This window comes from Mytilinidion resinicola (assembly GCF_010093595.1).
Source record: "Mytilinidion resinicola strain CBS 304.34 unplaced genomic scaffold BDZ99scaffold_12, whole genome shotgun sequence".
Classification (NCBI taxonomy): Eukaryota; Fungi; Ascomycota; class Dothideomycetes; order Mytilinidiales; family Mytilinidiaceae; genus Mytilinidion; species Mytilinidion resinicola.
Genome location: NW_022985448.1, coordinates 525,671 through 552,855, shown reverse-complemented (window position 1 = coordinate 552,855; position 27,185 = coordinate 525,671). Strand labels below are relative to the sequence as shown.

General features: G+C 52.2%; 11 protein-coding genes across 11 annotated transcripts; 6 read left to right on the top strand and 5 right to left on the bottom strand.

Annotated features, from left to right (window-relative positions):
• The first annotated feature begins 170 nt into the window (after positions 1–170).
• On the top strand, positions 171–1,556 carry BDZ99DRAFT_445656 (uncharacterized protein). The gene is made up of 2 exons (XM_033717939.1): positions 171–805; positions 863–1,556. Exons 1-2 carry the CDS (start codon positions 427–429, stop codon positions 1,321–1,323), a joined length of 840 nt encoding a protein of 279 aa, XP_033575281.1. The 5' UTR covers positions 171–426; the 3' UTR covers positions 1,324–1,556.
• Positions 1,557–2,880: 1,324 nt separating this feature from the next.
• BDZ99DRAFT_464192 (uncharacterized protein) lies at positions 2,881–4,288 on the top strand. The gene has a single exon (XM_033720251.1). It carries the CDS (start codon positions 3,172–3,174, stop codon positions 3,796–3,798), a length of 627 nt encoding a protein of 208 aa, XP_033575280.1. The 5' UTR covers positions 2,881–3,171; the 3' UTR covers positions 3,799–4,288.
• Positions 4,289–4,381: 93 nt separating this feature from the next.
• BDZ99DRAFT_464191 (uncharacterized protein) lies at positions 4,382–4,860 on the bottom strand. The gene has a single exon (XM_033720250.1). The coding sequence runs from the start codon at positions 4,777–4,779 to the stop codon at positions 4,528–4,530; it is 252 nt and encodes an 83-aa protein (XP_033575279.1). The 5' UTR covers positions 4,780–4,860; the 3' UTR covers positions 4,382–4,527.
• A 215-nt stretch (positions 4,861–5,075) lies between these two features.
• Positions 5,076–6,580, bottom strand: BDZ99DRAFT_445653 (ras-domain-containing protein). The gene is made up of 4 exons (XM_033717938.1): positions 6,340–6,580; positions 6,176–6,290; positions 5,844–6,119; positions 5,076–5,787 (listed from the first exon to the last, which is right to left on the bottom strand). The coding sequence occupies exons 1-4, from the start codon at positions 6,349–6,351 to the stop codon at positions 5,555–5,557; spliced, it is 636 nt and encodes a 211-aa protein (XP_033575278.1). The 5' UTR covers positions 6,352–6,580; the 3' UTR covers positions 5,076–5,554.
• A 777-nt stretch (positions 6,581–7,357) lies between these two features.
• Positions 7,358–8,764, bottom strand: BDZ99DRAFT_464189 (Molybdopterin binding protein). Its single transcript, XM_033720249.1, has 3 exons — positions 8,498–8,764; positions 8,277–8,443; positions 7,358–8,222 (listed from the first exon to the last, which is right to left on the bottom strand). Exons 1-3 carry the CDS (start codon positions 8,576–8,578, stop codon positions 7,580–7,582), a joined length of 891 nt encoding a protein of 296 aa, XP_033575277.1. The 5' UTR covers positions 8,579–8,764; the 3' UTR covers positions 7,358–7,579.
• Positions 8,765–8,835: 71 nt separating this feature from the next.
• Positions 8,836–9,737, top strand: BDZ99DRAFT_51760 (glia maturation factor beta). Its single transcript, XM_033725193.1, has 4 exons — positions 8,836–8,954; positions 9,011–9,071; positions 9,178–9,308; positions 9,361–9,737. Exons 1-4 carry the CDS (start codon positions 8,910–8,912, stop codon positions 9,550–9,552), a joined length of 429 nt encoding a protein of 142 aa, XP_033575276.1. The 5' UTR covers positions 8,836–8,909; the 3' UTR covers positions 9,553–9,737.
• A 1,930-nt stretch (positions 9,738–11,667) lies between these two features.
• Positions 11,668–13,537, bottom strand: BDZ99DRAFT_464186 (uncharacterized protein). Its single transcript, XM_033720248.1, has one exon. The coding sequence runs from the start codon at positions 13,505–13,507 to the stop codon at positions 11,897–11,899; it is 1,611 nt and encodes a 536-aa protein (XP_033575275.1). The 5' UTR covers positions 13,508–13,537; the 3' UTR covers positions 11,668–11,896.
• Positions 13,538–14,215: 678 nt separating this feature from the next.
• Positions 14,216–15,748, top strand: BDZ99DRAFT_464185 (putative glutathione S transferase). The gene is made up of 4 exons (XM_033720247.1): positions 14,216–14,709; positions 14,759–14,850; positions 14,910–15,332; positions 15,412–15,748. The coding sequence occupies exons 1-4, from the start codon at positions 14,631–14,633 to the stop codon at positions 15,631–15,633; spliced, it is 816 nt and encodes a 271-aa protein (XP_033575274.1). The 5' UTR covers positions 14,216–14,630; the 3' UTR covers positions 15,634–15,748.
• Positions 15,749–16,501: 753 nt separating this feature from the next.
• Positions 16,502–21,798, top strand: BDZ99DRAFT_534302 (putative ABC transporter; the record flags this gene model as incomplete). Its single annotated transcript, XM_033726535.1, has 9 exons — positions 16,502–17,377; positions 17,428–17,931; positions 17,974–18,195; positions 18,271–18,576; positions 18,628–20,063; positions 20,111–20,768; positions 20,799–20,973; positions 21,025–21,140; positions 21,196–21,798. 9 exons carry the CDS (start codon positions 16,502–16,504, stop codon positions 21,796–21,798), a joined length of 4,896 nt encoding a protein of 1,631 aa, XP_033575273.1.
• Positions 21,799–23,350: 1,552 nt separating this feature from the next.
• On the top strand, positions 23,351–24,952 carry BDZ99DRAFT_509602 (uncharacterized protein; the record flags this gene model as incomplete). Its single annotated transcript, XM_033724420.1, has 1 exon — positions 23,351–24,952. One exon carries the CDS (start codon positions 23,351–23,353, stop codon positions 24,512–24,514), a length of 1,164 nt encoding a protein of 387 aa, XP_033575272.1. The 3' UTR covers positions 24,515–24,952.
• BDZ99DRAFT_51643 (uncharacterized protein) lies at positions 24,878–26,196 on the bottom strand. Its single transcript, XM_033725072.1, has one exon. The coding sequence runs from the start codon at positions 25,971–25,973 to the stop codon at positions 25,242–25,244; it is 732 nt and encodes a 243-aa protein (XP_033575271.1). The 5' UTR covers positions 25,974–26,196; the 3' UTR covers positions 24,878–25,241.
• Positions 26,197–27,185: the final 989 nt, after the last annotated feature.

The following is a 27,185-nucleotide window of genomic DNA, read 5'->3' as shown; positions in this document are numbered from 1 at the left end:
CGACGAGGCGAAGATGACGACGAGTAAAAAACTTATGTCATGCGGTCTCGGGTATCATTCCGCGCTGCCGGCGTCGCTGAGGCCGCTTGCCTGCCTGGGTAGCGCGTGATGCACCCGCTGGGACGCTCCCCTGTGTCAGATCGCGAACTGCTGGGGCTTCAATGGCCGATGACGGCGGTCAACAGCTGAACCCGACGGCCAGCAACCTTCCTGCTGCGGAGCTGTGTCAATAAATGGACGCCCGCATGCGGTCACACGATCGTCGCATAGATGACGGCGGAGGCGGTGCGCAGATTGCGATAGTCTGTCGTTGTTGTTGCGCTGTCTTTTCAGCTCGCAGCTGCACTCCTCGACCTCGTCTTTCACCCATCTTCACACACCTCGACGCCTACCACCGTGACTCTGCTCGCAGAGTCTGCTGCCAGGATGGCATTCTGGAAGAAGAGCGGCCCCAGTCCTGCCACTGCGTTTGACCCTACGCACCGCTTCGTCACATCGTGGCTTCTCCCGCCGGGCGTGCTGTTTGCTGTTCGGGCCCTGCTCTCTTTGTACGCCTTCACAACTATCTTCTTCATCTTCGGATGGTATGGCACCCATGGCCAAACGCAGGCGTCCGAAAGATCTTTTAGCTACTTCACGAACCTCACCTACTGGGGACTCGCATTCTATTTTGCCTTCAGTGCTGTGCACACGGGGAGCTACTGGTTGACGGGCTCGCCCTTCCTCACGCGCTGGCCCCGGTTCCTCCAAAACCTGCACAGTATATTCTATACTACCATCGTCGTGTTCCCCTGGCTAGTTACTAGTAAGTTGCCTACTGCTGTATCACACTACGGCCAGTGATCTGACCAACTCTGTCCAGTCATTTTCTGGGCCCTGCTGTACTCGCGCTTCTATAACGAGTTTCAGACTTGGACCAACACCTCCCAGCACGCGCTCAACTCGGTCTTTGCGTTCGTCGAAATCATCCTCCCGCGCACGGCCCCACTACCTTTTTTCCACATCGTACCTCTAATCATCCTCCTCGCACTATACCTGGGACTGGCCTACCTCACCTACGACACGCAGCACTTCTTTGTGTACAGCTTCTTGAACAACAAGACGCACTCCAAAGGCGTCATTGCAGGCTACTGCATTGGCATTCTCGTCGTCACCATCATTATATTCCTTCTTGTTCGATACTTGATTTGGTCGAGGATCTGGATCACCGAAAAACAGTTGGGCTTGAATGGCAAACTGAGCAGTCGCCCGGGCCAGAGACTGACAAGCCCCGAAGAAGGAAAGGAGGTCGGTATGATGGAGCTTCCCGTCAGACAGGCGTGATTTTCACAACGCTCGTCGGTCACTGTGGTGTTTATGTTTCATTGGTATACCCTTGTTTTAATGTTGCTCGATAATGCCATACCTTCTCTATTATCCCGTGTTGGCGCAAAATCCGTCGTCCCTCTAGCTTGTGCAAAGAACGCTACTCCGTAGAATGGGGGTGGCGATGCACCTTGACACCCAAAGACCGCCCTGTTCGACCTAACGACTGCCACTAACCAACTAAGGGCTTCCGTATGTTATGTTTTCTTTTGCTGACCATCATTTCTGCCGTACCACACACTCAAGTTACATTGCATCATCCTCGCTAATGCCAAGGCAGGCGACGGCTCGCATCTAGGCTCCCGAGACGCCACAACTCTATCACGTTCGACCTTCTGACCTGGCATCATATCCGCCCGTCTGGAACGCGGATCAGCCTTGCCAGGCACATTCTCGACGCAGCTGCGCAGCTTATCCCACAAACGGAAACCATTCGCCATTCCCTTGCTATAAGCCGTCATGAGTCCTACTACTCAATGAGATTCGTTAGCTCTACGGTCTTGATCAGATCCACTGCCGCCCACCGCACAGCTCCGATACCGGTGACTGCAGCTTTACAAGGAAGATGCATAACCGCACCAGCCGCTGGGCGTTAGCACGGGGTTAAGAACACAGCAGGACGGTTCTATGCATCTTCTCTGCATCGCGCTGGGATGGTCATAGAAAACCGGAGTCTTCTCGTCCAATCAACGCCGCATGTGGACCACCCTCCCGCCAAGGGATCGCGACTAAAAATCAGACTGAACCCAGTACCATGACAAAGGAACGTAGAGGTGGCGGTTCTAGAAGGGGTGGCTGCTACGTGGCGTTTATTGTACGGTTTGATGTAGAGTTGGAGTTCGATTGGGAAAGGCGTGCGAGCACACCACCGTAAGTGGATGTGAAAAGCAACTCTACCAACTCTCCCATGCAGCATTCATCGCCTGCTTAACTCGGAGCGTTCGAGCTGCACTCATGGTACTCCACTAAGCGTAATGCCCCACGTCCGGTATAGCAGTCCCCGCATAGTAAGAGACAGCAACGTGCAAGAAGGTGATGTCTTAACGTTAGGAGTACCATTACGAGCGAGACAGAAGCAACTTCTCCCTTCTGCCAGTTAGTGAAAATCCCAGCCGCGTTCACATGCGGCAGGTCTTGACATGCCGAATGTGTGGAGTCTCTGGGAGTGAATGATCCTCAGCGTATCTACTTTCATTAGTTGGTTAGATCGAAGTGAATTTTCAGTCGGTGAGTATTTCTGGCACATCCAGGATGCGGTTAGGTCTAGACATACTAGGTGGAAAGTGAATGTAGGGTGCTGATAAGCGAAAATTCACCTTCACCACCTTGAGCTAGAGGCGATATTCACCCGCTAGATCGCTAAACGTAGTTTATAAGCCTTAGGAGATTCAAAAGCGTGGACTCACTAAAGTGAATTTAGGTGACATGGTGCTTCAGAGCTCTCCAGAGCGAGTCTACTCAAACTCCTCGGACTACAGCGTGATATTCACGCTGAGGTCGTTCTCGATCACCAAAACCAAAGCACGAGAACCATACCGGCGAACCATTTTCTGGTCCTGCGAGCATAGATTGGGACTTGATTCCCAACCCTTTCCCCTACTCAAAAGTCCTTCGAAGCAATTTCCAACCCTTGCCAGTTTCGAATTCCAAAGCTCGATTCAGCGGTTACCTGCTTCTCCAGAATCCCCGGAACCCGAACCACGGCTCTCGATCCCCGTACTCCCCGACCCGGCAACCCAAACCACGGGCGCTGCCCTCCTACAGATATTCCAGAAGTTCAGACCGAGACTGTCTCACCAACGAGGCATGCTGAACGAGACATCCAACCCCGACGGAGCCCACAGACTACGACAGTGTCTGGGATATGAATCCGTCGACCAGACCCGCGGGTATCAGGGTCTATATCCGGCATCGTTCTGGAACGGTGGTAGGGCTGAGTTGAGACACGCCAGGAGGACTACATTTTCGAACGAAGCGGTCTGGTTCCACCTTCGACATCTGGGCCGCATTATTCTCAACCACCAAAACATCGGCTTGCAGTCGGTACTCACAACCACTGCAATCATCTCGTTTCCAAGACTTTGGATATCACCCTCGTCTCGTCCCATCGCCAACCCGCACCCCAGTCCGCCACCCCTCCCAAAATCTCACCACACATTCCGAACCGAGCCAACTGGGCTAACCCCGCATACAGCTAAGCCTAGCACGCAGGCCCGGCCCGCCCGCCTCCACACCCGTGGCGGCGCTTACTTCTCGCTTTCCGGCGCCCGCAAGCCAGCAACCAGGAAACGATTCAGGGGTTTGAAGGATCTGGCATCCAACACGAGTATTGTCCCGCTCACTCGCTCACTCGCTCGCTTCCCGAGGATACGTATCCTTGAAGCCAAGCCAAATAACGTCGCACGCGTAAACCCCCGGGGCTACATGCGTTAAGCCTTTGCAACGTATATACGCTGGTGTGCCCGTCCACGGTGCAGCAAGGACAGAATCGTGCTTCGGAGGTTCGGACACGTAAAAGGTCGACGTGCTGGGGTCTCGAAACAAAGTTCCGCGGTTTGGACGGTGCGGTACGGGAGCAGGCAAGACCTGCGTGAGCCGTGCTTTGACGGACGGCGGAATGGGTCGTACCACGGGGGCTTGATGGGGTGTGGTGCGCGGAGGGGGAAGGTGGGTGGTTGAGTAGTTGGTCAGGTGGGAAACGTGCGATGTAGATCGTAGTCGAAAAGAAAGGTGTGACGCGTAGGAGCTTAATGAAGAGGTTTGGCTGTGGTTGAGGAGTTGGAGAGACTCTGTGTAGTCGAGGACGCGAAAAAAAAGAAAATGGTGTCTCGTTGAAGGTGGTTTGGCGTGGATTTCTGATTTGGCTTCTGGGTTGACTTCTGAAGGTGGTGTGTGGATAGCCTAATATGAATCTGACTTTCCGTTGATGCGGGACCTGAGATGTATGAGCGATCGAGGTGTTGAGGAAATGGAGTGTCTCTATTATCGCATTAAAGCATCCCCTTCACTTACCTAACTTCTACAAACCTTCAATGAACTATACAATACCAGAAGAACAACTTCGCCCCCCTCGCCCATCTACCCATCCCTAGCCCTAAAACCTTCGCCATAAACCTACACAACACACCAGTCCAAACTCACCCTAGAAACGGCGAACACAATCTACGGTCCGATACCCGAGCGCACGAAACGAACGGCGGGGTGTGCTCGTTTCAACAGGGGTGTACCGTGGTCGTCGTCTCGCTTCACGACGGATGCAGATGGTCGACGTTGCATCGTGTATGACAGCGATGGGTGAAACGGGCGTGCATTCGCGAGTGGTGTGGTAGGCGTCAGAGGTGTGGATGGATGGGTGGGTAGATGAGAGGCAAGCGAAGGGTAGGCGAGAGACGTCGGAGTAGGTAATATTTCCATGTAGATTTGGAGTAAAAGTAGACGAAAGAAGTGGATACTGTCCTCAGCAACAGCTGCTCCCACTGGGTAGTTAATGGCGTCTGCTGGTAGCTGTCAAAGAGGCGGTGACATCGCATCGAGCAGGGTTGGAAGATAAGGGTTCAAGATCGTGCGATAGTCGCCGGAGCTAGTCAGATGATTAGAGCTATGGACCTTGAACCTGGGAGGAAATGGGACCACCTGAATTTTCATCTTGACGCGCTTTCCAATCGCAGTAAAGCCAGTGGCAGTGATGGTCAGCAGGCAGGAAAAGAGAACGGGATATAACAATTCAGTCTTAATTGTACTAGGAGGCACCTCGATCTCTGTAAGACTAGCCTGAGCAGCAGATTGACAGAGAGCAAGTTACCAGATGCCATGAAAACACTAATCTAAAGGAAGAAGGCGGCCGCGATACCCCGAGCCTCCATATCTGGAAAAGGCACAGAGCATTGATTCCCGAACAAGAAAAGCTTTGAGTACCTTGTGACAGGAGGAGCGCCCCGGAGAGTAGAAAAAGCCCTGATCAACACCTAGTCCCAAAGCAAACGAAATAAAACTGTTAAAGCAGAAAAGAAAGCAGGCCGCATGAAGACCTACAAAGAAAGTAGTTAAACTGACGGTAACGTGCTTCAAGATATGAACATTTTCCGGGGGCCCCCAACCTGGAAAAGTTCCGCATGCATTCCAGCACCGAGCAATGACAGGTATTTCTCCGCAACAACAGCCACACGCACATTGGTTTCCGCGCGCTCCTCTACATGACGGTGCACCCGCAGCAACCCCGCTTCTTGTCGTGGCCGTCCATTTCCAACTTGCTCATCTGGCCGTTCGCTCCTTGCTGGGGCGCGCCCGAGTATGATGACATCTCCTTGTTATACCTGCGGATCTCCCGAACGATGTCGTAGAAGGCGTTGTCGACATTGATGCGTGATTTCGCCGACGTCTCGATGAACTTGCAGCCAAACTGTCGCGCCAGATTCTGGCCCTCTGATGCCGGTGTCAGTGCCAAATATAGAAGGTGCCGAAAATAGAGGCAAACTGACCTTGAGTTGATACCTGCCTCTCACCCTCGAGATCGCACTTGTTGCCGACCACAATCATGGGGAAGTAGTCCTTGTCCTTGACCCGTAGAATCTGCTGCTGAAAGGTCATGATCTCCTCGAACGATTGCCTGTCTGTTATCGAGTAGACGAGCAGGAAGCCCTCGCCGGTCCGCATGTACTGCTCCCGCATGGCCGAGTACTCCTCCTGGCCGGCCGTGTCGAGCACGTCGAGCAGGGCGACCTCCTCGTCGATCACGCACTGCTTGCGGTACGAGTCTGCGCCAAGGCCTGTCAGCTCATTGAGGCGGGACGAAGGCATGCAGAAAACTGACCTTCGATGGTTGGATCATACTCGTCTACGAAGTGGCTTTGAATGAGCTGGATGGTGAGGCACGACTTTCCCACGCCACCTCCTCCTACCACGACCAACTTGTACTCCCGGAGGAACTGGCAGGCGGTCAGCAGAGCCCCTGAATGGCTTTGGACGAAAACTTGCCTTTGAAGCCATTGTGTGTGAAGTGAACTGGAGCGCTGCGGCGGCGGTGTCGACGGATGTAGGGCCGCAGTGGTGGGCGCTTGTTCGCCGGCGAGGTGTGCAGCGAGGAGGCGCGAAGACGGGCGGTCAGCGGGCGGCAGCGGGGCGAGAGGACGGGCAGTGTGGGCGTCTCGCGGCGTCGGGGCACAGCAATTGACGTCGGGGCGCGGCTGGGGGAATGTGGTGATGGGATGGGGTGGTGGTGGACGGGGGAGGTTTTGGAGAGAAAGCAGCTTCACACTCGGCAACGAAAAGCTGCGGGCGCTGATTCGCCTACTCGGGGCGTATCCTCGCGCAGCGACCGCAGACAGCTAGCCCAAGACGGGCCTGTGTGCCTGTCTTTGCTCCCCGACTCCCACCTTCATGGTGTCTTGCCGCCCTCAGACCGCGAGCCCCGTTGGCTGCACGCTGCTGGCCCTAACCCCCGTCCGCCAAAAGAAAGACAGACTCGCATTCAGCATTCCTCGCCACAACACCCGCCGCAGCCGGCCTGGCGGGCCCCTACGCGAATCGCCATGGCCTATTCCACGATGCACTCCCACGACGGCGCTGCTCTGCAGAGGGGAGGGCGGCCTGGCCCGGGGGTCTCCAGCAGGGCCCGGGAGTGAATGGCTTGCGCGAGGCCGGGGGAGCGTGGCCACTCAACGCTCCGCCCACGTGAGTGAATCTCAATGTGCGCGAGCGGTAGCAGAGTCAGGGAGCCCCTGTGTCGCGAGCTGGTCGGAAACATGCTGCACTGAGCGATACCACGCGGGGTATCAGCCCTGCGCCCTGCGTCTCTCGCAGCTCGAACCGCCGACCCATCGTCGGTATACAGCGATACCGATCGGTCCAGCAGAGCCCGCTCCGCACGCCGGCCGTTGCTGGCGGCCACGAGCGCCGTTGATGCAGCGCGCACGAGGCCGCGGGCGCTGACAGGAGGCTATTGAACACGAGAGGTAGCGCTATCACCACTGCATGCACCAACGGGACACATGGCTTGGCGCTCCCCGACGGGCACGGCTAGAGCCCAACGCGGCGGCGCTGGACGGCTTCTGCATGCTTTCGAGAACATCGCTGCGAGCACGGCACGGCCGCCGTGGGACGGTCCGCGTCTCACTGTTGCTGTTGCCACCTGCCACTCACTGCTCACTGCAACACCATCGTCACGGGCACTATTCCGCAACTCGCCTCTATTGCGTGGCCTTGTCACCTCTGTCCCTCACCCCGACGCCAGCTTGCCCGCCTCCGGATCGGCCGTCTCTGCGTCGTCCTCCCCTTCGACCGACACCCGCTTCCCTTGCACGGCCTGTTCCACCTCTGCCACCAGGCTCTCCATGAACTCCAGGTCGCGTCCCACCAGCGTCACCGTGTTGTGCTCCTTGCCCCAGCGCGGATAGCTGCCCACCTTGACTCCCTTCGGCTCCACCCTGCCCGCCAGCTCTGTCAGATACTCTGCAATTGCGCTCTCGGCCATTGGCGTCGAGATCAATATCCGTTGTACGCCCTTGCCCTCGGGGTCTGTCAGCCGCGGCAGTATGCGCGGCTTCAGCCCATCCAGCATCTGCTGGAACAGCCTAGGCACCCCGGGCAGGATGTGAATATTCCCGTTGACGACACTTACGGGCACCCAGAGGGTCTCGTCGACAAACACCACCTGGTCCTCGTATGGTTTTGAGTCGTCCAGCGGCAGCTCTATCATCCGCTTCTTCGCCGTCAACGACGCTGACGGTGTGTCCCAGCTGAAGTTTGGTTGTGAAGGGTGCGGCTTCGACAGCCGCTTCATCCGTGCAAACGCGTCCTCATGTAGTTTCAACGGTAGGTCAAAGGCTTTCGCGATCGATTGATACGTGATATCGTCATGTCTGTGGTGTTGGGTTGTATTAGCAGGCGTCTGCGAAGCGCGATTGTGCACTCACGTAGGACCAATGCCTCCCGATGTCACTACAAAATCGTACTTCGTGGACATGCGTCGTGCAGCTTCCACGATCTCGTCCTCATCGTCGGCAATAACCTCTATCCGCTTCAGGTTGATCCCGAGAGAGAAACAGAACTTGGCGAAGTATGCGGAATTCGTGTCGACGGTCTACAGTAGCCCATTAGCAAGTCGACTCCCCTCTGGTGGGCTGTCGGTAGTGACCTTGCCGCCAAGCACCTCATCCCCGATGATCAGACATGCCGCCGTGTGTATGAGGCTCTTCCCTTGGCCTTCAGTCGCCATGGCTGATGACGTTATGGATGTTTGGAAGGATAACTGGGGGCTCGCTGCAGAGCGATGCGCGTAATTCGGGAGCGGCCGAGAGAGGTGACGGACGACCTGATTCAGTCGACTGAACATGGGGTAGTTATTGCGGGTGGTTGTTCACAGCACCTTGATTTGCTGGCGGTGCGACGTGGAGGATGATGGTGCATGAAGTTTGTCGCGGAGCTTCGTGCGCGAGTCAGCTCGCCCCGCATGACGGTTGAGCTCCACCTCATGCCACCATAACCGCCTCAGCCCTATCTCTCAAGCAACACTGAATTACTCGTCCTAGTACAGCTCTACTACCAGCATGGCTTCTGAATCTCGCCTGTATACCTTCTCGACGGAGACAAAGGTTTCAAACGCCCCACCAACACTGCCCCTCCGTCGTCAGTTCTAATAGACGTCTAGGACAAGCTACGCAAGTTCCGACTAGGCACCTCGCGAGCAAAGGACCCCCAGGCTGTCATATGTATGCCTTGCCACTCCTTCTCACCCAGTCTCCACGACACGAACTCTCGTGGCGCCACCTGTCGATCCCTTGCTCCAGCGGTGCTGACTTGGCTTGCTCAAGCAAGACCAGATTGATAAGAAGACGTTGGAGATTTCACAGGCAGAGGACGATGTCTTTACCAATATGCAGGACCTAGGTGACGAGCTGCCAGACCATGCTCCGCGATTCATCCTCCTCAGCTACCCCCTCACCCTCGTATGTCCATGCAATCGAGTCACAAGGCACGCGCTTACGCTCCTTCTTCCAGCCCTCCGGCCGGCTATCAGTGCCGTACGTTATGGTATACTACCTTCCTGTCACATGCAACAGCGAGGTTAAGATGCTGTATGCTGGTGCCAAGGAGCTCATGCGCAACACCGCCGAGACGGGTAAGATAATCGAGATCGACTCCGCCGAAGACCTCGAGGACATCGAAGAGAAGCTCAAGGGGGAATCATGATATGGGAAGACCAAGGTTAAATACATCATTCTTCCTTGTCATACTCATATAGAGCGCATCGGTCCGTCGGCCGCCTCATAGTAGAGGTCATTGCTGGTTATGATATCCAGGTATAAGGACTATTTTGCGCTTCCAAATTACTGGCGTCTTGTCGTCTGTAACGAGACCCACACTATCAACCTTCATCAGAATTTTCCCATGCAGACCAGTGTCATGGTCCATCCATTCTATTGTCCTGCAAATACTTATCCCAAGTACTCCGCACACACTTCGAAAGCGGTGTGAATTGATCAGCTGCGAATAATTGCAAGCTAATTCACGTACCAATCACATTTTTCTTCAACTACGCGGTCGCTCAAATCTCGTTGCCATGCTTCCGGCCTGTCCAGTCCCTCGGGAATCCAATAGTTTGGCATCTTCCGTACCCCCTGCGTCTTGCATCATATATCACGAGCAAATCCACCCCAGATCCAATCACAAACGTCAAGATAACAGAATTTTCTGGTTCCTAATGATTACTCTCAGGGTTCTCCGCACTTGCGACCAATCTATCACCTGCCATACGCCGGGTTCTTCAAAGCGCATCCTTTCCAGCCGAGGGAGGTCGCGTCATTTTCCTATTTTTCCCGATAGCATATCTTACGGCTGGAGCCTCACACCAAGCGCTCCGATAAGTCCGTGCAAACACTCAACTACCTGTTTAAGTACCCCTGTCATGGTTTGGCGCGTCTAGCGGCCGCGACTACGGTTCGGCAGCGGCAGCCTCTCGCTTCCAAGCAACGGTGATACGACCACGTGTGCGGCATCATGCCGACTCCACTTGAACTGCTGCATACGAACCCCCGATACGACGGCAGTTAAGAGAGAGCAAAGGGGCATCGTCTTGTGCTGCCATGTGGAAAAGAAACATGCAAACAACGCCCGACCATCGATCGGTAATACTGCTACCCAACTCTAATGATGCTGTTCAAGACTTCTCGTCCTATAGAGTCACGTGCAATCAGAGGAAAATAGCTTGGGCGGCTTCCAGCCATAAGATTATGCCGACAGAACTATTGTACAGTACATTCCGAAGCAGAATGCGTAAGGACCTCCGGTATTGTTTCAATTCTTTACTCTACCTCCACCCTTTCGCCAGTTCCAAGTTAACTAGCCCCTTGCCTTCCTGCCGAAACAACACCTCCAAGATTGTAGCGCACCATCAGCCCCTACCATCCTTATCCCCATTCCCTTCCACCCTCCCACATCCCACTAGCAGAACAAAAACCCCGTCCAATGCCCATCCGTAACTTCCTGCGTCCCCGAATACGTCTCCCCCGCATCATTCTCATACCAAGCCTGCGTCCCATCCTGACTGAACGTGAAGATGTACCCCGGGTTACAGTCTTCCAGCGCGTAGTGGCCGTCTTGGTCGATGTGGGCAGGGAACTGACACAGGATATTTTCGACCTTGTATTCGGCGCTTTGGCGGATTATGTAGGCGTCTGCGAGGGCGCCGTTGGCGAGGTGGCCGACGCTGAGGAGGCAGTCGGTGGCGAGGGCGGTGGTGGTGAGGAGGAGAAGGAGGGAGAGGAGGGGCTGGGGCGAGGTGAGGTGCATTGTCGGAGTGGTGTGGAGGTTTTATTGATGATGAGGGAGAGCAAGAAAAAGGTATATTGGGGGCTGAAGGGTAGGAACTATACTCTTCGCTTTCTGTTTTGCTTCTGAGGACGTTGAGGGGAAGGGATCGGGAAATAAGTACACACTTTTTTTTTTTTTTTTCTTGAAGTCATGCTTTCAACATCTATTCTCAACATCTCACACTATTTCTGTATTTTCTTGGAAGATTGCTCTCATGGATGGTCGTGTTTCATCCTGTGCGGAAACGGCAAGTTGTAGATCGCCAAGCGTACTCAGCCTCGCCGTCAGCGTTTCGGACCCAGGTACCAACATCAGACCCACTATATCTACGCGGGCATGCGGGAAATGAAGGATGGACGTCATATTTAACTGTTGATGTTGCACGCAGGATTCGAGCTGATTGTTTTCTTAGGAAAATGGCGGAGGCGGAAGCAGAAGTAAGGGGGTTTAACGCAACACTGAGATATCGCAATCTCAAGATGTGGAGGAGTAAGAATGTGATTGACGGGAAGGAGATGGACGGGGAAGAGGAGATTGAAGAGAAGTAGATCGACGCTGAGTAATGGTTTGTGATTGCAAAGGAGTCTTGATGTTTGTACGTAAATTGACACGAGCGAGTTATGCACTCGAGTTGCTGAACATCCCACACTTGTATCACGATTGCACCTTGCCAAGTAGATGAAGAAATGCAGAAAGATGACTGTTCGATTCACCTGCGAATACACTAAGCTTCTGCCCTTGTGTTCCTTGCCACCCTGCCCAGACGCTCCACCACTGATTCCAGAAACTGCCCTGTACCCCAACGCAACATATTATCTACAGCAACAATAAAGTCCTCCACGCCCTCCAGCAACACCCCGTGACAAATTTTTAAAAGCTTCATGTGGAACTTGCGCATACCACCTTCAACGTTGGTCCAGTGGACCCAAAGCTCGTGGATTGGGCCTTGGGTGCAGATAGAGAAGAAGAGTGCGGGTTGGTTCTTTGGTGCGGGTAGAACATCACTTGTGGGTGTGGGCGCTGCGCGCTCCACCAGCTCATCCAGACAAAGCTGCATCTTCAGTCCACAAGCCCCAGCAACCGCAGCTTGGTTCTCTGCTTCGAACACCTGTTTTCCGGTCGAGTAGGCCTTGCCCTCAACAACAGCAAATGGGAAGGCGAGATCTGACGCGCGTGGGGCGGGTACTGAGATCAGCACCGGTTCTTGCGGCCCGCCTGACTCACGATGCACCATCATATTTTGGAGCTGGGTGAGAAATAGCCAGGCCTCGGAGCTGTTGGTATCTTGCGACGAGAGAGCAGACGTGAGAGCTGTAACTTCTGTGCCTATTGAAATATCGGGACGGGGTGTTTTGATCGGGGAGCGATCTGCCTCTAGGACAGAGGGTGGGGCGGGGGGAGGCATTGTGCCTGGTTCCTTGGCTGGCATAGGGTCGAATGCGTTGGCCATTGAGGATCGGGGGGAGATGTACGTCTGGCCAGCAGACTCCTGGTGGCGTTTCCGCGGTGTAGCGGTGGCGTCAACCTCTTGTTGCTGGTAACCGGCCATGAAGTCAAAACCTGCCAGGAAATCCAAATTGAAATGCGACCGCTGGATCCTTGGCTTAAGCACCTCCTGCCAGTCGGCTTTTTCACGGAGACAGAGCTTTTCGGAGCTCATAGCCTTGAGGGCAGCGAAGAATAGGTGAACAAAGTCATCTTCGCCAACCGCAGCCCTGGCTGCCTTGGTGCAGCCGTTGTGGAGCACTTGAGATATAGCTTTGAGTTGATCCCGGCGTTCCTCGGAGGGTTCGGCTTTGAAAACAGCGTCGATGGCCTCTTGGATATCCTCAGCAGAATCGGTGTGGATGTAGACCTGGGCGGTCGCAAGATGGGCGAAGCGGTAGTAGGCGGTGGTGCCAGAGGAGCGTTGGGATCGGGCTGTATCCTGGGTTACGTCTGATGATGTGGAACGTTGTGAAGAGGACCGTTTGATGCGTGAAGCCGGAGTGATGTGCATCTCTTCGCCGTTGAATCTTCGCAGGTTGGTCTCAGAGAGCTGGAGTTGGGGGGAGGGAAGACTTCGGGGCCGTTTTGCAGGGTGCACGCTTGGATCGGCTTCAGCTTCAGGACACACGCCTTCTCGATCGTCGGCTTCAGCTTCAGGGTCTCGCGAACGCTTCCGTCTAGCGCAAGCTGGCTGAGAGATGGGTGCAGGACGTGTGGAGGGTGTTGAATCGTTTTGCAGTCGCGCGCTCTTTCGAGGCTTGACAGACCTCACGATGGGGGTCGCAGGACCTGCTGCGGTTTTCCGCCTGTTCTTCTTGGCGGGAGCAGACTTGGCTTGCGGAGCCATAGGGCGTGAGAATAGAAGCGCAACGAGCAGTGCAGCGCTAAGTATATGAGGATGGAATGGGATGCGGAGGTTGTCGTTTCAAGCTTGGCGCTTAGCGGGACGAGCCGAGGTGTCCCCGCAGCGCTAACCCGTATGCGGCAGGCGTGCCAGCAACAGCGCCTGGAACAAGCATAGCCGCGTACATTCGATCCTGCGGATTCGAATTGCAGTGGGCGAGAAGTGCAGAGCACGGATAACGTACAGGAAATGTCACGACATCGCAAACATCGCTCATGGGGTCCTGGAGGTCTTTATCCCATAGGGAGACATCTCAGCTGAGGCTTCCACACCACTCCCAACGTTGAGGTCTGCCTTGTGAGAGGCAGTGTCCTATGCACTGGACAGATGGGAGGTCGTCCGCAGTCAGGCAACAGTATTCCATCATGCGTGGAAGGAAGGCAATCATCCTACGTGCTCCGCATAACTCATGCGCATGAAGTTCGAATCCTTATCAAGTGGAGACTCGGTGGCTGTTACAGGAGACTGCCCAGTCTGCCTGGCGTCACATCATGCAAGGGGAAGAAGGATCGTACGGGAAGAATCAGCCGGCCACGTGTCTGCTTACCCAAAGTAGTTTAGCCTATTTACAGCGCTAAACCTGAAGCAGTCGAGCCCGGCTTATGTTTACCTACGAAATACCAGAGATCAGTCTTCCCTCACCACCCTCGACCTATACCGTATGCTGGATACGTACAGATACGCATGGAACTTGAGAATTTTCATTTAGCTTAGTTACCATCTCCGCTACGTCCAGAAGTGATGAAAGAGACTCATGTAGAACATGTAAGCATCGATAGTACGCTCGGTGTCTGGAATGGAGACAGTCAGGAGAGTCCCCGAAAGCATCTGCTTACACCATCACGATCTACGATAAATAAGTGTCCAACAGTGTTGTTAGATAGAAGCGTGTTCAATTCACACAAGTATACAGCTATGGAGCCTCTTAGCACTACTTGGCTTGTACACGGTAGGGCGTACACGGAGTGACTCACACAGACTTACCACAACTACTTATCTTCTCATCAAGTTCGCAAACATATTCTATATCTATCTCTCTCTTGGTATCAAACTCCAGATAGAAAACATGGGCCCCAATTCCACTCTCAAAGAAGAAACTGATCGACCGAGATACTTTCTCATCGGTCTTTGGGACAGATATTCATGCAAGTAGTTCGCAATGGTGAGCCTAGCTTCCCGCTAACTGCATTACAGCATGGACAGCAAGAGTAAGAGTCCTGTTGGATTACTACTCGATTCCGTACGATATGCGCATGCTCAATCTCTGGCTAGAATCGAGAGCAGAAGTATGCATCGCTCGCTTCCACAACTCATCAAAAGAATCTGGGCTTACGTACAAGCAAAGCTCAATGCACTATCCCCCAGCGGGCTTGTACCCGTTCTTGTAGACAACAAGTACGACCCACCGCTTAATATCAACGACTCTCTCGCCATTCTCCTCCACTTGGCAGAAGAACACCCTTCCCTCCCATTTTTCCCGTCGGACCCCTACCTTCGAGCTCTCGCACGCTCCGCGACGGCTGAAATGCATTCGGGCTTTGTAGCTATGCGCAACGAGTTTTCGGCGAACTTCATTGCCAAGTACGAGGGCGCGATCCCAATTAGCGATGCGGCTAGAAAGAACGTGAAGAGAGTCTTGGAAATATGGGGAAATGCGAGAAGAAAGACGATCGAAAGAGCTAATGAAGGGGGCAGTAAGGTAAAAGATGAGGGATATTTGTGCGGCGAGTTTGGGATCGTGGATGCGTTCTTTTGGCCGGTGCTTTGGGTACGTACTAAGAAGACTCTTGATTTTAACCACGACCTGTCCTTTTCAATATGGGCTTTTGCTTATAGATACGAAACAGCGATTTCGATCATATAATCTCCCGTTAACTACGGCGACGCCTGAGGCAATTGAGTGGATTAGCAAGATGTGGAATGATCCGCAGCTCAGAGAGGTCGGGAAAGGGTACTTTCGTCAGGCAGAGAATCCGAAGTCCAAGGTCAAGCATTACGATGATGTGTTCAAAGGTGTAGAGGGAATCACTTACGGGAAGTTTGATGAGGACTGGGTGTTCCGACCTTAAATGATAAGAATCTACGGAGGGGTTGAAAAAAAGAGGGAATCGTTTTCTAGTTATCGTGGCCTGTTGTATGCAGCTTTAACTATATAAGCCCTCTTTACTTGAAAAATCTACTAACATTCGTCGCAAAGTCATATATTCAAGTTCACACGTAGCATATAGACGTTCGAATAGATCTCATATTGATATCACGTGATTTACACGCTGAAGTAAGATAGAATACTAGCTCTGTAAGCTGGAAGCGATGAACCTAAGCATTGAACCTAGGCATACACAGATCAGTTCTCAGTATCACCGTATGTACGCGGCATCAGTATTCGAATTAACATTCTTGGTGTTTAATCAACAGTCGTCCCTAATCGAGTTAGGTTTGCGACCTTGAGATGGCGCACGCTTCCTGCACCACTCCTCCGCAGTCCTGCGCCAGACAACACGATTTAGCCGTGGCCCTCAATGCCGCCTCGTACGGCCTTAATCACCCAGCGTTTGTCGCATGGCTCTCGGCCTCGCGTAGAATGCGAGCAGACCGAGACCGCCATGGCCGCCGAGATGGCATTCCACCATTCGTGTGTCTTTCCAATGGTAACACCAGCCATACGAAGTACGCGGGCGGCCTCCTTGGACAAGGCCGCTAATATGGGAGACGCCACCACAATGCGAACACGAGCTCTGCCCAGGTGGTTTTCGAGGCAGACTCGCGATAGCGTAGATCTCTTCACTCGTCGTCTGACAATGCTTTAAACAGCCATCTCAGCTTCTTTGTCTTCAAACCCATGAAATACACTGATAGTAGTGTTCTATTCTCTTTTTTACCTACAATGCTTCTTGTTGCTGTACTCTGCTGATACCGGGAGTCTTCGCCGGGCTCAAGATGGCAGCGGCACTTTTCCTTCGACAAATATGGGCACTGACCTGGAAAGATCTATTGCTCACTCTCAATCGCAAACAGGCTGCGTCAACTATATTTCGCGCCTTCACAGTCCCGTTGGTTTTCGTGATGTACATGTCTTTCATCATTCGAGTCTACTGGCCAAAGGAGACCTACGGCATTGGAACATCCACACCGATCAGAAGCCTTCCAGATGCTTTGAATGGTGCTGGGGAAGGCCGCCACACTCTTGCACTCTGCAATTACGGACCTAGAGACGGTGACATCGACAAAGTCATAGCCGCTATAGCTGCTTCAGCCAGAACAACTGGGAAGCCTGTCGAGCTCCTGTATAATCCAGACGACCTTCTGACAGTATGTCGAAGTGCACTATCAGGAAACACCAAATGCTTTGGGGCCGCCGAATTCTATACTTCGCCCAAGGAAGGCGGTGCCTGGAATTACACTCTTCGCAACGACGGCGCGTTCGGAATATCAATCAATGTGAAGAAGAACAACAATGACGCAGAGACGTACCCGATTCCGCTGCAGCATGCAATCGACGCTGTAATTGCATCTGTAGAGTTTGGCGAAGACACTACCAGTCTCCCAAAAACGGTCGAGGAGTACCCATTCACGTCTAAGACCCAAAAGCAGTGGGATGATTCTATTACGACTTCAATCCAGAATGCCAATACAAAGTACATTGGTATCGTATGGTACCTTGGCTTTGTCGGCTTGTGCTATCAATTGGTCGGTATAGTGGCCGGAGAACGAGAGCAAGGTATGGCAGACTTGCTTGAATCAATGATGCCGAATACTGCTCGTTGGCAGCCACAGGTTGCTCGCTTGCTTGGGCATCACATCGCCTTCACAATAGTAAGCTATATATCTCCTTCTACGAAAAAATTATTAACCGCCCTATCTAGATATATTTCCCATCGTGGATTTTGATGGCAATAATTGCCAAAGTCGGCTTATTCCCCAAGATCTCTCTGGGCATCCTGATCATTTTTAACATCCTGGCTGGCCTCTCCCTGAACTCTTTCTCCATTCTCGGGGCGTCCATCAAAAGATCTCAACTGAGTGGCATTACTGCCATCGTAGTCGCGCTCGTGCTCGGCATTGTCGCGCAAATTACCGCCGAAACGCTGTCCACTGCCGCAGTAACTATCCTCAGCATCATCTTCACTCCCATGAAATACGTCTTCTTCTTCATATTCATGGCCCGCTACGAACACAAACAAATACCGGCAAATCTCGTTGAAGCTGCTCCTGGCGCAACCTGGAGAGTACCAGGCATTGCCTTCTGGATCATGATGATCGTCCAAATCTTTGTGTATCCAGTACTGGGAGCATCAGTGGAGCGGTATCTCTATAGCACCGCCTCCAAAAGAGGGAGAACCGTCACATACGATGATACCACGCATCCGGTCACCTTGACCAACTTCACAAAGCAGTACTATCCAAACTAGTTCTACAGAGTGGTTGCACCCTTACTCGGATTCGAGAAGACACCAGTGGTAGCTGTGAAAAGCCTCTCGCTTACAGCCTTGCCCGGCCATATCTTGGTGCTCGTGGGCGCCAATGGATGCGGAAAGCCGACAACCCTGAATGCTATTGCTGGGCTCAATGATGTCACGTCCGGTGCAATTGATCTGGATGGCACAGGCGGAATTGGTATCTGCCCGCAGAAGGTTAGCCTCTCCAAGACTTGCTATATGTATTTTCTTTGACTCAAATGCTCGAACAATTACTGACAGTTGGTGCAGAACGTGCTGTGGGAGTCTCTAACCGTCGAGCAACATACCAAGATATTCTATCGGATCAAATCCACGACCATTAGTCCTGCGTCAGATGGCGAGCTTAGCCAACTCATCTACGACTGTGGATTGACTAAGAAGATCAAGGCATATGCTGGGACGCTCTCTGGCGGACAGAAGCGGAAACTTCAGCTCATAATGATGCTCACAGGAGGAAGCAAGGTGTGCTGCGTTGACGAGGTCTCCGGAGGTCTCGATCCACTGTCGCGCAGGAAAGTATGGGACATCTTGCTTGCAGCAAGAGGAACTCGCACTGTAAGAAACATTTTTGACTTCAAAAGATCCGAAATCAATAAATATCACTAGGTCCTTCTTACGACACATTTCCTCGATGAAGTTAAATATCTCGCTGATCATATGGTCATCATGAGCAAAGGTGAACTCAAAGCCGAAGGGTCTGTCTCGGAGCTAAAGAATAAGCTGGGTGACGGCTATCGAGTGCGCATACTTCACGGAACCGGATATGGCCCACCTCCAGAAGTTGGTGACCTTCTCAACGGCGTACCGAAAGAAGTCCTGTGTGATCAGACTATTTATACCATATCTGACACCAATCGAGCCATGAACGTCATCAAAGAGTTTGAAAGCAGGAAGATCGCCAATTATCAAGTCACTGGACCAACAATGGAGGAAGTCTTCATGAAGCTTGCGGAAGATCCAGACTCGGAAAAAAACTTGGAACTTGCTGACTCGAACTCTGAGCCTGCTATTACCCCAAGTCCCTCTCATCAAAAAGAAAAAGGCCGTCTTACGATCACACAAGAGGAGGTAGGAGAACCATTGATGAGTGGTCAGAGGCTTGGGTTCGTTCAACAAGCAATTATCCTTTTTCGCAAGCGGATGGTCATTCTCCGACGAAACTATCTTCCATACATCGCTGCGTTCATAATTCCCATTATCGCAACAGCTTTAGTAACGATCCTGGTCAGGAAGAACCACCTTCCAGGATGTTCGCCTCGTCAACAAGTAAATGACCAGGATATCGAGACCCTATCCACCGAGAATAACTATAAGCCCTTACTAGTCCTTGGGCCTACAAACGCGTTCCTGAACGCGAATCTCACCAAATTCAGAGACATTCTTCCTAAACAATTTGGCAACGCAAACACCTCCCAGGCTGCCCTTCTCGATCATGTTCATCTTGTAGATTCTCTGGACGAATTCAATTCATACATCAGGCAGAGCTTCCACAACGTTACTCCTGGGGGTTTCTTCTTGGGTGGCAATGGTTCCATACCAACGTTCAGCTACTACTCCGATATTGGTACATTGGGAGTTTACTCTTCCGTCTTCTTGCAAAATGCTTTCGACGTAATGTCAACGAATATTTCCATTGTCACCAATTACCGATCCTTCAATTATCCATGGCCAGACAATGCGGGCAACTCCATTCAATTCATCTTCTACTTCGGTTTGATCATGGCCGCCTACCCAGCCTTCTTCACTCTGTACCCCACAGTGGAGCGACTACATAAAATTCGTGCACTGGAGTACTCCAATGGCGTACGATCACTTCCCTTGTGGCTTGCATATCTTTCTTTTGACTGGGCCAACACGCTGCTAGTCAGTGTTTTTATCACAGCTATAATGACTGCCGCTGCGAATGACGCATGGTGGAATCTTCCCTACCTCTTCATCGTGCTCTTCCTTTATGGCTTCGCGTCAGTCCTGTGGTCATACGTGGTCTCGCTATGGGCGCGGTCACAGCTGTCAGCCTTTGCTATCTCTGCAGGGTCTCAAGCGTAAGCCAATTTCTCTGGGACTTTGAAAACATGCTAATGTCTAGTAGATTCATGCTGCTCATGTACTTGACCGCCATCTTCAATATCCAGACCAGACTCGATCCCACTAAAGTGGATGACGCTACCACGATAGTCAACTTCACCTTCAATCTCGTAACGCCGATTGGAAATCTAGCCAGAGCTTTAATTCTTTCATTGAACATGTTCTCTTCGCTTTGCTCTGGTGCACCTTCGAAAATGGCAACTTTTCCGGGTAGCATCAAGCTCTATGGCGGTCCAATACTCTACCTCGTGGGCCAATCGCTCTTCCAATTTGGCGTATTGATGCTAGTGGACCACGGCTGGACGCTAAATTGGTTCAAGAAGCCAGCCCCCGAATCAGACGTCGAAGACCACGACACGAAAGAAAAGGAAGTTTGCGATGAGATCGAGCGAGTAGCTTCCTCTAACGACGGCCTCCGCGTTCTGCATCTTACTAAGACCTTCAAAACAAGAGCTTTTGGAACTGTAACCGCGGTTGATGACCTCAGCTTCGGCGTCAAAAAAGGGGAGATGTTTGCTATTGTGGGCCCGAATGGCGCTGGCAAGTCGACTACAATCACGATGCTTCGCGGAGAACTCCAGCCTTCTCGAAAGGGCGGCGAGATCTACATCGAGGGTGTTGACGTGAGGAAGGAGAGAAAAACTGCCCGCTCGCACCTTGGAGTTTGCCCACAGTTCGATGCTATGGACTAGATGACTGTGCTCGAGCATTTGGAGTTCTACGCAGGTATTAGGGGTGTCAAAGAGGCCAAGCGGAACGCACGGCAAATTGTGAAAGCTGTTGGCCTTCAGGTCTTTGCGCATATGATGGCGTCGAAACTGTCTGGTGGTAATAAGAGGAAACTCAGTCTTGGGATCGCTTTGATTGGTGAGAACGTTCCACACACTGCTTGATAGTGGTACTAATTTCGAAACAAAGGCAACCCAGAGGTTGTTCTCCTCGATGAGCCATCATCTGGAATGGATCCGCTCGCCAAACGCACAATGTGGAAGACCCTCACCAGTTTTGTCCCAAACAGATCCATCTTGCTGACTGTAAGCCACCCGTCAACACAATTCTATACGCATTTATACTTACACAACCCCCCAGACCCACTCGATGGAAGAGGCTGGTCACCTCGCCGACCGCGTCGGCGTCCTCGCAAAGCGTATGCTCGACATCGGCTCCACTGCCCACCTCCGCACTAAGCACGGCCACGGCTTTCACATCCACCTCATCGCTAGCACCGCGCCGCACACCTCGGCTGCGGAGATGGAGAGAGTTTGCGTGTGGATAGAGCAACAGCTGCCGGGGGCGAAGGCAGAGGGGCTACCATACCATGGGCAGATGCGTTTTAGTATCCCTGCTAGCTCTGGACTTGGAAAGGCGCAGGATCTGGATCAAGATCTGGAGAAGAGTTTGAAGGCTTCTTCGCTACTAGCTCCACCCCCCGAGGACTTGGATTTGGAGATCACCCAAAGCGAACCGGGGTTAGGTGGTGCAGGTGTTTCTATCGGCGCGCTGTTCGTGTTGCTGGAAGAAAACAAGGAAAAGCTAGGCCTGGAGTTTTATTCGGTGAGCCCGTCGACGATCGATGAGGTATTTTTGAGGGCGGTTGAGAAGCATAACGTCGGTGAGGAAGATCGGCCGGAGGCCAAAAAAGACTGGAGGTTCTATGCGAGACAGCTGATGAAGATGGTTTATTGGGTGTGAGGCTCGGATCGCTCGGTACTGGCCATTGGGAAAGGCGCGAGGGATGAGATATTACGAAAAATGAGGGATGTACGTGTTGGTAAGATGGTATGCTCTCTACTTTTTGCGCCCATTTAATGGTATCATTTTTGCTTTCGTATTGCAAAATTGGACTGTATGTACATCGCTGCTCAATTTTGCATATTGAACGTTTTCCAGAGGCTAAAGTACGGTAAGGCACCCTTCAACCGTACTCGGGGGATGAATAGGTTTTGCGAGGGATCCGATATCAAGATAAGAAAGGCTAGATCCCCCTGGTATACCAATTGTACTTCCGCTGACATCCCTACTACCTACTTGCAATTAGATTCAAGCTGTTGACCCTATTTAAATTAAGAGGCTCGTAGAATACGCCTCTAAACGTGTAGCCTACGCCTAACTGGGCAGACTGACTTGCGGGTGCCTGAAGGATTCGTGAAAGATTTACGGGTACCTGAAACGCTAGCGGCGCGTCCCGCTGGAGATCTGATAGCGGTGGATGATCGACGCAGAGGAGGTGGTTGGGCTTCATCTTGCTACCTGAGACCGCACTGACTCGACCAATTCGCTATCCTCAGTCACCGCAGGGAACGGAATGTTCTAATGAAGGGGTGCAATCTGAAGCCATCTTGTATTGTTAGCTTCTTGTACATACATACTTACTACACGTAGATCAAAGCAGGCGTTTCTACATGGCTGTCCTCTATTCCTTTTGCATTCGTCTGGGCGCTGAAGTAAATCAACTTGATTCTGTACGTGAGTAGATGAACAGGCAGTCTTACGCATTCATGCTGACGTTCAATAGCTAATTAGTTGTACAAGCAATAGTAAACGTGATTTTGATCGCTGCAGAGCTCTCAGTCCGCACATTTTGAGCCCGTCCACAAGCTTTTCCAAGTCTTCCGTAGGGTATTCCAACACGCACGTGCCATGGAGTCCGCTGAGCGCATTTTAAACTCCTCGCGCATATTATCAGCGAATCCCGCCTGCATTCTTATGGTTTCCCCCTGCAATTGGATACAGGGAGCTTGCGGTGTAAGTTGATCAGGATCGGGTGTCGGGCTGGGGGGTGGAGTGCCCTTAATGGGAGGCTGGCGGATACGGTTGGAGGTCGGTGTAACAGTGTTCTGGAACCTTCTCTTTATTGGATTGTACAGAAAGGCAAAATGGCGGCTTACTTGCTCCCGTTTCAGCCTTGCCTTCAGGATCACTTTTGGCTCAATACGGCAATAGGCTGGCCCCCCTGCAGCCTTGCGGTCTAACTCAAGCTTGGCTATGTCTCCAACCAACTCAATAATCTAAGACCACCTACAGAATCGCCACCTCACAAGAGGATGGCCTGAGCGGGTCGGCACCCTCCCTATTCTTCCAGGCAGCCGCATGCAGCTTGTCAATCAATTCAGCCTCCCTGCTCACATCGCCGATTTGCCACGTCACAAGGGTGTGGCTGGAGCGGCTCAGCCGCCCTCACTGACTGAACTTCCTCGGTCATTACCCTACTTGCTTTGCAGCACAGCATCCTCCCAATCTCCAAATGTCGACCTGTAGCTGCGGTCGTACTTTTTCTAGTCGTAGTGCCCTTGGCCAGCACCAAAAAGACACAGGACATTGCCACTGCAAGTTCTGCAACCGTTTCTTCCATACAGCAGACGGACTCAAGCAACATAACCTAGCCCTCCATAGCTGGAATTGCGGGCACTGCAACAAAACATTCAGTGTACAAGAGAGTCTCACGTGCCACCAGCGGGCAACAAGGCACTGTCATTGCAGCGACTGCGACCGCTTCTTTGTCGACGAGCCCGCGTTACGCCGACACCTCCGCTCGTCCCTACACGCCAGCCAATTCCACTGTTGCGACTGCGATCGAGACTTTGTAGACGGACAGGCCTTGCAGCAGCACCTCGAAAACAAAATCCACAGCGTTACAAGGCGTCAGACCTCCGATTATGTCTGCAGCGAGTGTGATCGCGAGTTTAAGACTGAGCAAGCCTTAGGGCAGCACCGGTCATCACTGGTTCATCGGCCGCTCAGCAACATCAAATGCATCACTAGCAATGGCAATTCCGGATGCAAGCGGCGCTTCTCCAGCCCCTCAGCGCTGCTACACCACCTCGAAAGCGGAGCGTGCCAATCCGGAGTCACACGCAAGACACTAAACGCAGCAGTGCAACTAAACGATACTGCTGCAATAATCACCAATCCCAACCCGGGACTGAGCAGCATGCTCCTCGAAACCGCGAGCCAGACCAGCAGCAATTCGGGCGCCTACACGCCTACAACCAGCTCAAACGTCGGTGTCGAACTCACTCCCAGCAGCACAACACGCAGCCCTGCCTCCCCGGCCCTCCTAACTCCATGCTCCGACCACTCCACCGCCTCATCCCTCACCCTCTTTTCATTCGGGAAATGCCCCCTCTGCCCTCCCACCCGCGCCGCGTTCTCCACACCCGAATCGCTGCACCAGCACCTCTCCTCCCCGGCCCATGCTGCGCGCATATTTCACTGCCCGGCGTCGCTATTCACTCCCCTGCCTAGCGGGCGTGCAGTTGAGATCAAGTCATTCTCGACGTTGAGTGGGTTGGCGCAGCATGTGGAGAGTGGGACTTGTGGCGGGTCGGCGACATTGAGGAGGGTGGCTGAGTATCTTGAGGCAAAGTTGAAGGACTTGGGGATCGGGAAGGTGAAACTGTTAAACTGATGAAAATAAATTGACCAGTCGCGTAGATCTCTAGATCATGTGCGAGGTTGGATAGCGGCGTGGCTAACTCTATGAGTTAGGTAACGCAAGGGAGTATTGTGTTTATTGTGCCTGCATCCGCGTGCTAAATCTCCCTCGCTCTCTGTATCATGCAGCACTATTTTTGGGACTTCTTTAGACTGGTGACTGATGGTTTGTTATTTTTTTTTTCTGACTATTGGGAAGCTTACGAAATTGTCTGGAACAATGCTCTAGTTTGCGAAGCTTATCAAGTTTTTGTTTTCGAAGTAAATTCAGGTGGAAATCAGATATAACAAAACTATTTCGGGAGGAGTTTAGTCTTTTTAATTTTTGGAATGCTCAATTGTTTCTGCCTCACTTGGCGTTAGGGTTAGGTCAAGTTCTGGTTTATAGTAATACACCCAAACTACGCATAACTACATCTTGAACTCCAATGGCTTACTAACAGGGGGTCACTTCTTTAGCTCCTTGTTCTCCTACTGTCTAGTCCGCTAAGAGGTTTATCGTATTACGAACAGAATGGGCGTAGATTGGATTTTGTGTTTACATTGGCGAATCCAAAAATGATAGGATGTGAGCGAAAGACAGTTGGTTTAGAGTTCACATGCATTAGTGTACGCTTTTCAGCACCCTGATCATCATTGATCTTGATCTCGATCTCGATCTTCTCCTCATATCTCCTAGTTTTGCAGATCCCTTAACCTCTTCAATATGAAGATGTACTAGAAGGTGAGCAATTCTCTTTGTCATTGGCTGCGGATGTTAGTAAGTGTTGCTCTACATACAACATACCTGTAAAAGATGCAGCATTGAATGCTTGCAGTATAGCGTGGTCGTTGCTCCGGAATGGGAGTAATGCTATGAGATTGGCAGCTAAGAGAAGCCTCCAGGTTCCTCCGAAGAGCTGTGCAATGTCGAGGGCGGCGCGTATTCCGGTCTCGGTAATGCTCGGACTTTCCTTTACGTAGAGTACTTCTCGCAGGGCTATGACTTTATCTGCCCACGGCGTGTCCTTTGGTGACAACGGCTCGCTGAACTCAGGTCTTATCTTGAATAACCCATGGTCAATAACTGCCTGTGCCGAAACAATCTCGCACTTGTCTTCTATTTTCAACGCGCCCTGTGAGAGATACTCTCCAAAATAGTACGATCCTTTAAGTTCTCGGTGCCTCTTTGTTCGAAGACCTTTAAAATTTCGAAGATCAAGGTCGAATGAGCGGAAAATACGAATGAGGTCCATGTCTCGAACGAACACCCCCTTTAGAAAAGCAGCTGTGTCGACCATGCAAAGATAAATCGCGGCTATACTTGATCCGTCTTTCGAACTGTAGTGTCGGTAAAACATGTATTGCAGTGCAAATAGCAAAGAGCTGGTCCACGAAACCAGATTGTCCGGGTCTGAAGAAGTTCCCCGCCACCGGAGATGCCTGAAAAGCATTCTCGCAACTTCAGACTTATCTTATCTAGCAAAGACGTCACCCGTACTGTGTGGTCTGTTGTATCTAGCGTCTTTAGACTTCGTCCAAAGCGCATTAGTCGTGCCGTCAGATCGCGGTGTGGTAATGCGAAATAAGTAGCGAGGTATGTCGTCCAGACTTTATCTCAGCCACGCACAGTTATCTTTTGGTTCAAACAGCAGAAAGTCTGCCTCAGAAAGGCTGGGAGCCTCCGTCTCGTTCGTTAGGTTCGCAAGTGCCATCTTCGATGCCGCAGCGTAAGAGACTGGATTAGGAAAACTTAGCAGCGAAGGAATCCTGAAATAGAGGGATATTTTGGCAGGTTTAAGGTGGCTAAAGTCAAATTGTCCTCCACGCGTTGGGTTTGTCAGAACCTCTGCGGTGTGGAAGCGCATCGCTCGGTTCCCTCCATACCCCGCGTGCAGACATGAGACACCGGCGAACCCCTGCGGTTTGGCAAGTTAGAGCGGCCCGGGAGCCCCAACGCCTGCACCACGTGCGGGTGCCATGCGCCAACAGGAGTGAGCCATCCAACCAAAACATCCTCGGAACATCGAAAAGCTGGTCCGGGACACGGGCGATGTTAATGCATCAGCGAATGCGGGGTACGATTGCGAGAGGACCAAGCTCCCTTCGAGAGTTGCTATTACGAACTTACCCCGCAGTGGCTTGCGCTCCACCTTACGCATCGGGCAAAGCTTCGAATCTAATATAACTCGCGTTCAATCGCGCTACTCGAGAGATAATCTACTTGCTACACCTATCTCTTGTCAGAGCTGGTGACACTTTAAAAGTAGAGGGACACTGCGTTAATTGCTACCTATGAGAAGTGTCAGGGCTTAAAGGGTTGGTTGTAAACCGTGTTGTATTGATTGTTTGAGGTTACGAAAAGATAAATACAAGGGTTGAAAAGGGGAGTGGGGCTGACTCCGAGTTGAGGCGCAAGTCGGCGCCAAGGCACTAACGCCCCGGGTCGGCCCACAGAGCCGCATCACGTGATCTCCGATCACGTGTCATGATCGCAAATCGGATCGCGACTTGTGGCCATGACAAGAGGACACCTGTTAATCTAGATTGGCCATGCTGATCAGCGTAGAAGGATGGTCCGCTCCCAGCTTCTTCTTGCGAGTCTCCATTACTTGCACCTCCAGCTCTTCCGCTGCATCCCACCGCCCTTGATTCTGGTAAGTCGA

Excerpts from the sequence above, each read along its gene's own strand:
- BDZ99DRAFT_464186 (XM_033720248.1), bottom strand. The coding sequence starts at position 13,507 with ATGGCTCCGCAAGCCAAGTCTGCTCCCGCCAAGAAGAACAGGCGGAAA.
- BDZ99DRAFT_464191 (XM_033720250.1), bottom strand. The coding sequence starts at position 4,779 with ATGGAAATATTACCTACTCCGACGTCTCTCGCCTACCCTTCGCTTGCC.
- BDZ99DRAFT_464185 (XM_033720247.1), top strand. The coding sequence starts at position 14,631 with ATGGGCCCCAATTCCACTCTCAAAGAAGAAACTGATCGACCGAGATAC. Across the intron at positions 14,710-14,758 it reads TCTTTGGGACAGATATTCAT|CATGGACAGCAAGAGTAAGA; the intron begins GCAAGTAGTTCG and ends ACTGCATTACAG. Across the intron at positions 14,851-14,909 it reads GGCTAGAATCGAGAGCAGAA|CTCAATGCACTATCCCCCAG; the intron begins GTATGCATCGCT and ends GTACAAGCAAAG.
- BDZ99DRAFT_445653 (XM_033717938.1), bottom strand. Across the intron at positions 6,120-6,175 it reads GTATGATCCAACCATCGAAG|ACTCGTACCGCAAGCAGTGC; the intron begins GTCAGTTTTCTG and ends GCCTTGGCGCAG. Across the intron at positions 5,788-5,843 it reads GAGGCAGGTATCAACTCAAG|AGGGCCAGAATCTGGCGCGA; the intron begins GTCAGTTTGCCT and ends CACCGGCATCAG.
- BDZ99DRAFT_464189 (XM_033720249.1), bottom strand. The coding sequence starts at position 8,578 with ATGGCGACTGAAGGCCAAGGGAAGAGCCTCATACACACGGCGGCATGT. Across the intron at positions 8,444-8,497 it reads ATGAGGTGCTTGGCGGCAAG|ACCGTCGACACGAATTCCGC; the intron begins GTCACTACCGAC and ends GGGCTACTGTAG. Across the intron at positions 8,223-8,276 it reads TCGGGAGGCATTGGTCCTAC|ACATGACGATATCACGTATC; the intron begins GTGAGTGCACAA and ends CCAACACCACAG.
- BDZ99DRAFT_51760 (XM_033725193.1), top strand. The coding sequence starts at position 8,910 with ATGGCTTCTGAATCTCGCCTGTATACCTTCTCGACGGAGACAAAG. Across the intron at positions 8,955-9,010 it reads CCTTCTCGACGGAGACAAAG|GACAAGCTACGCAAGTTCCG; the intron begins GTTTCAAACGCC and ends ATAGACGTCTAG. Across the intron at positions 9,072-9,177 it reads GGACCCCCAGGCTGTCATAT|ACCAGATTGATAAGAAGACG; the intron begins GTATGCCTTGCC and ends TGCTCAAGCAAG.
- BDZ99DRAFT_51643 (XM_033725072.1), bottom strand. The coding sequence starts at position 25,973 with ATGCTTTTCAGGCATCTCCGGTGGCGGGGAACTTCTTCAGACCCGGAC.
- BDZ99DRAFT_464192 (XM_033720251.1), top strand. The coding sequence starts at position 3,172 with ATGCTGAACGAGACATCCAACCCCGACGGAGCCCACAGACTACGACAG.
- BDZ99DRAFT_445656 (XM_033717939.1), top strand. The coding sequence starts at position 427 with ATGGCATTCTGGAAGAAGAGCGGCCCCAGTCCTGCCACTGCGTTTGAC. Across the intron at positions 806-862 it reads GTTCCCCTGGCTAGTTACTA|TCATTTTCTGGGCCCTGCTG; the intron begins GTAAGTTGCCTA and ends AACTCTGTCCAG.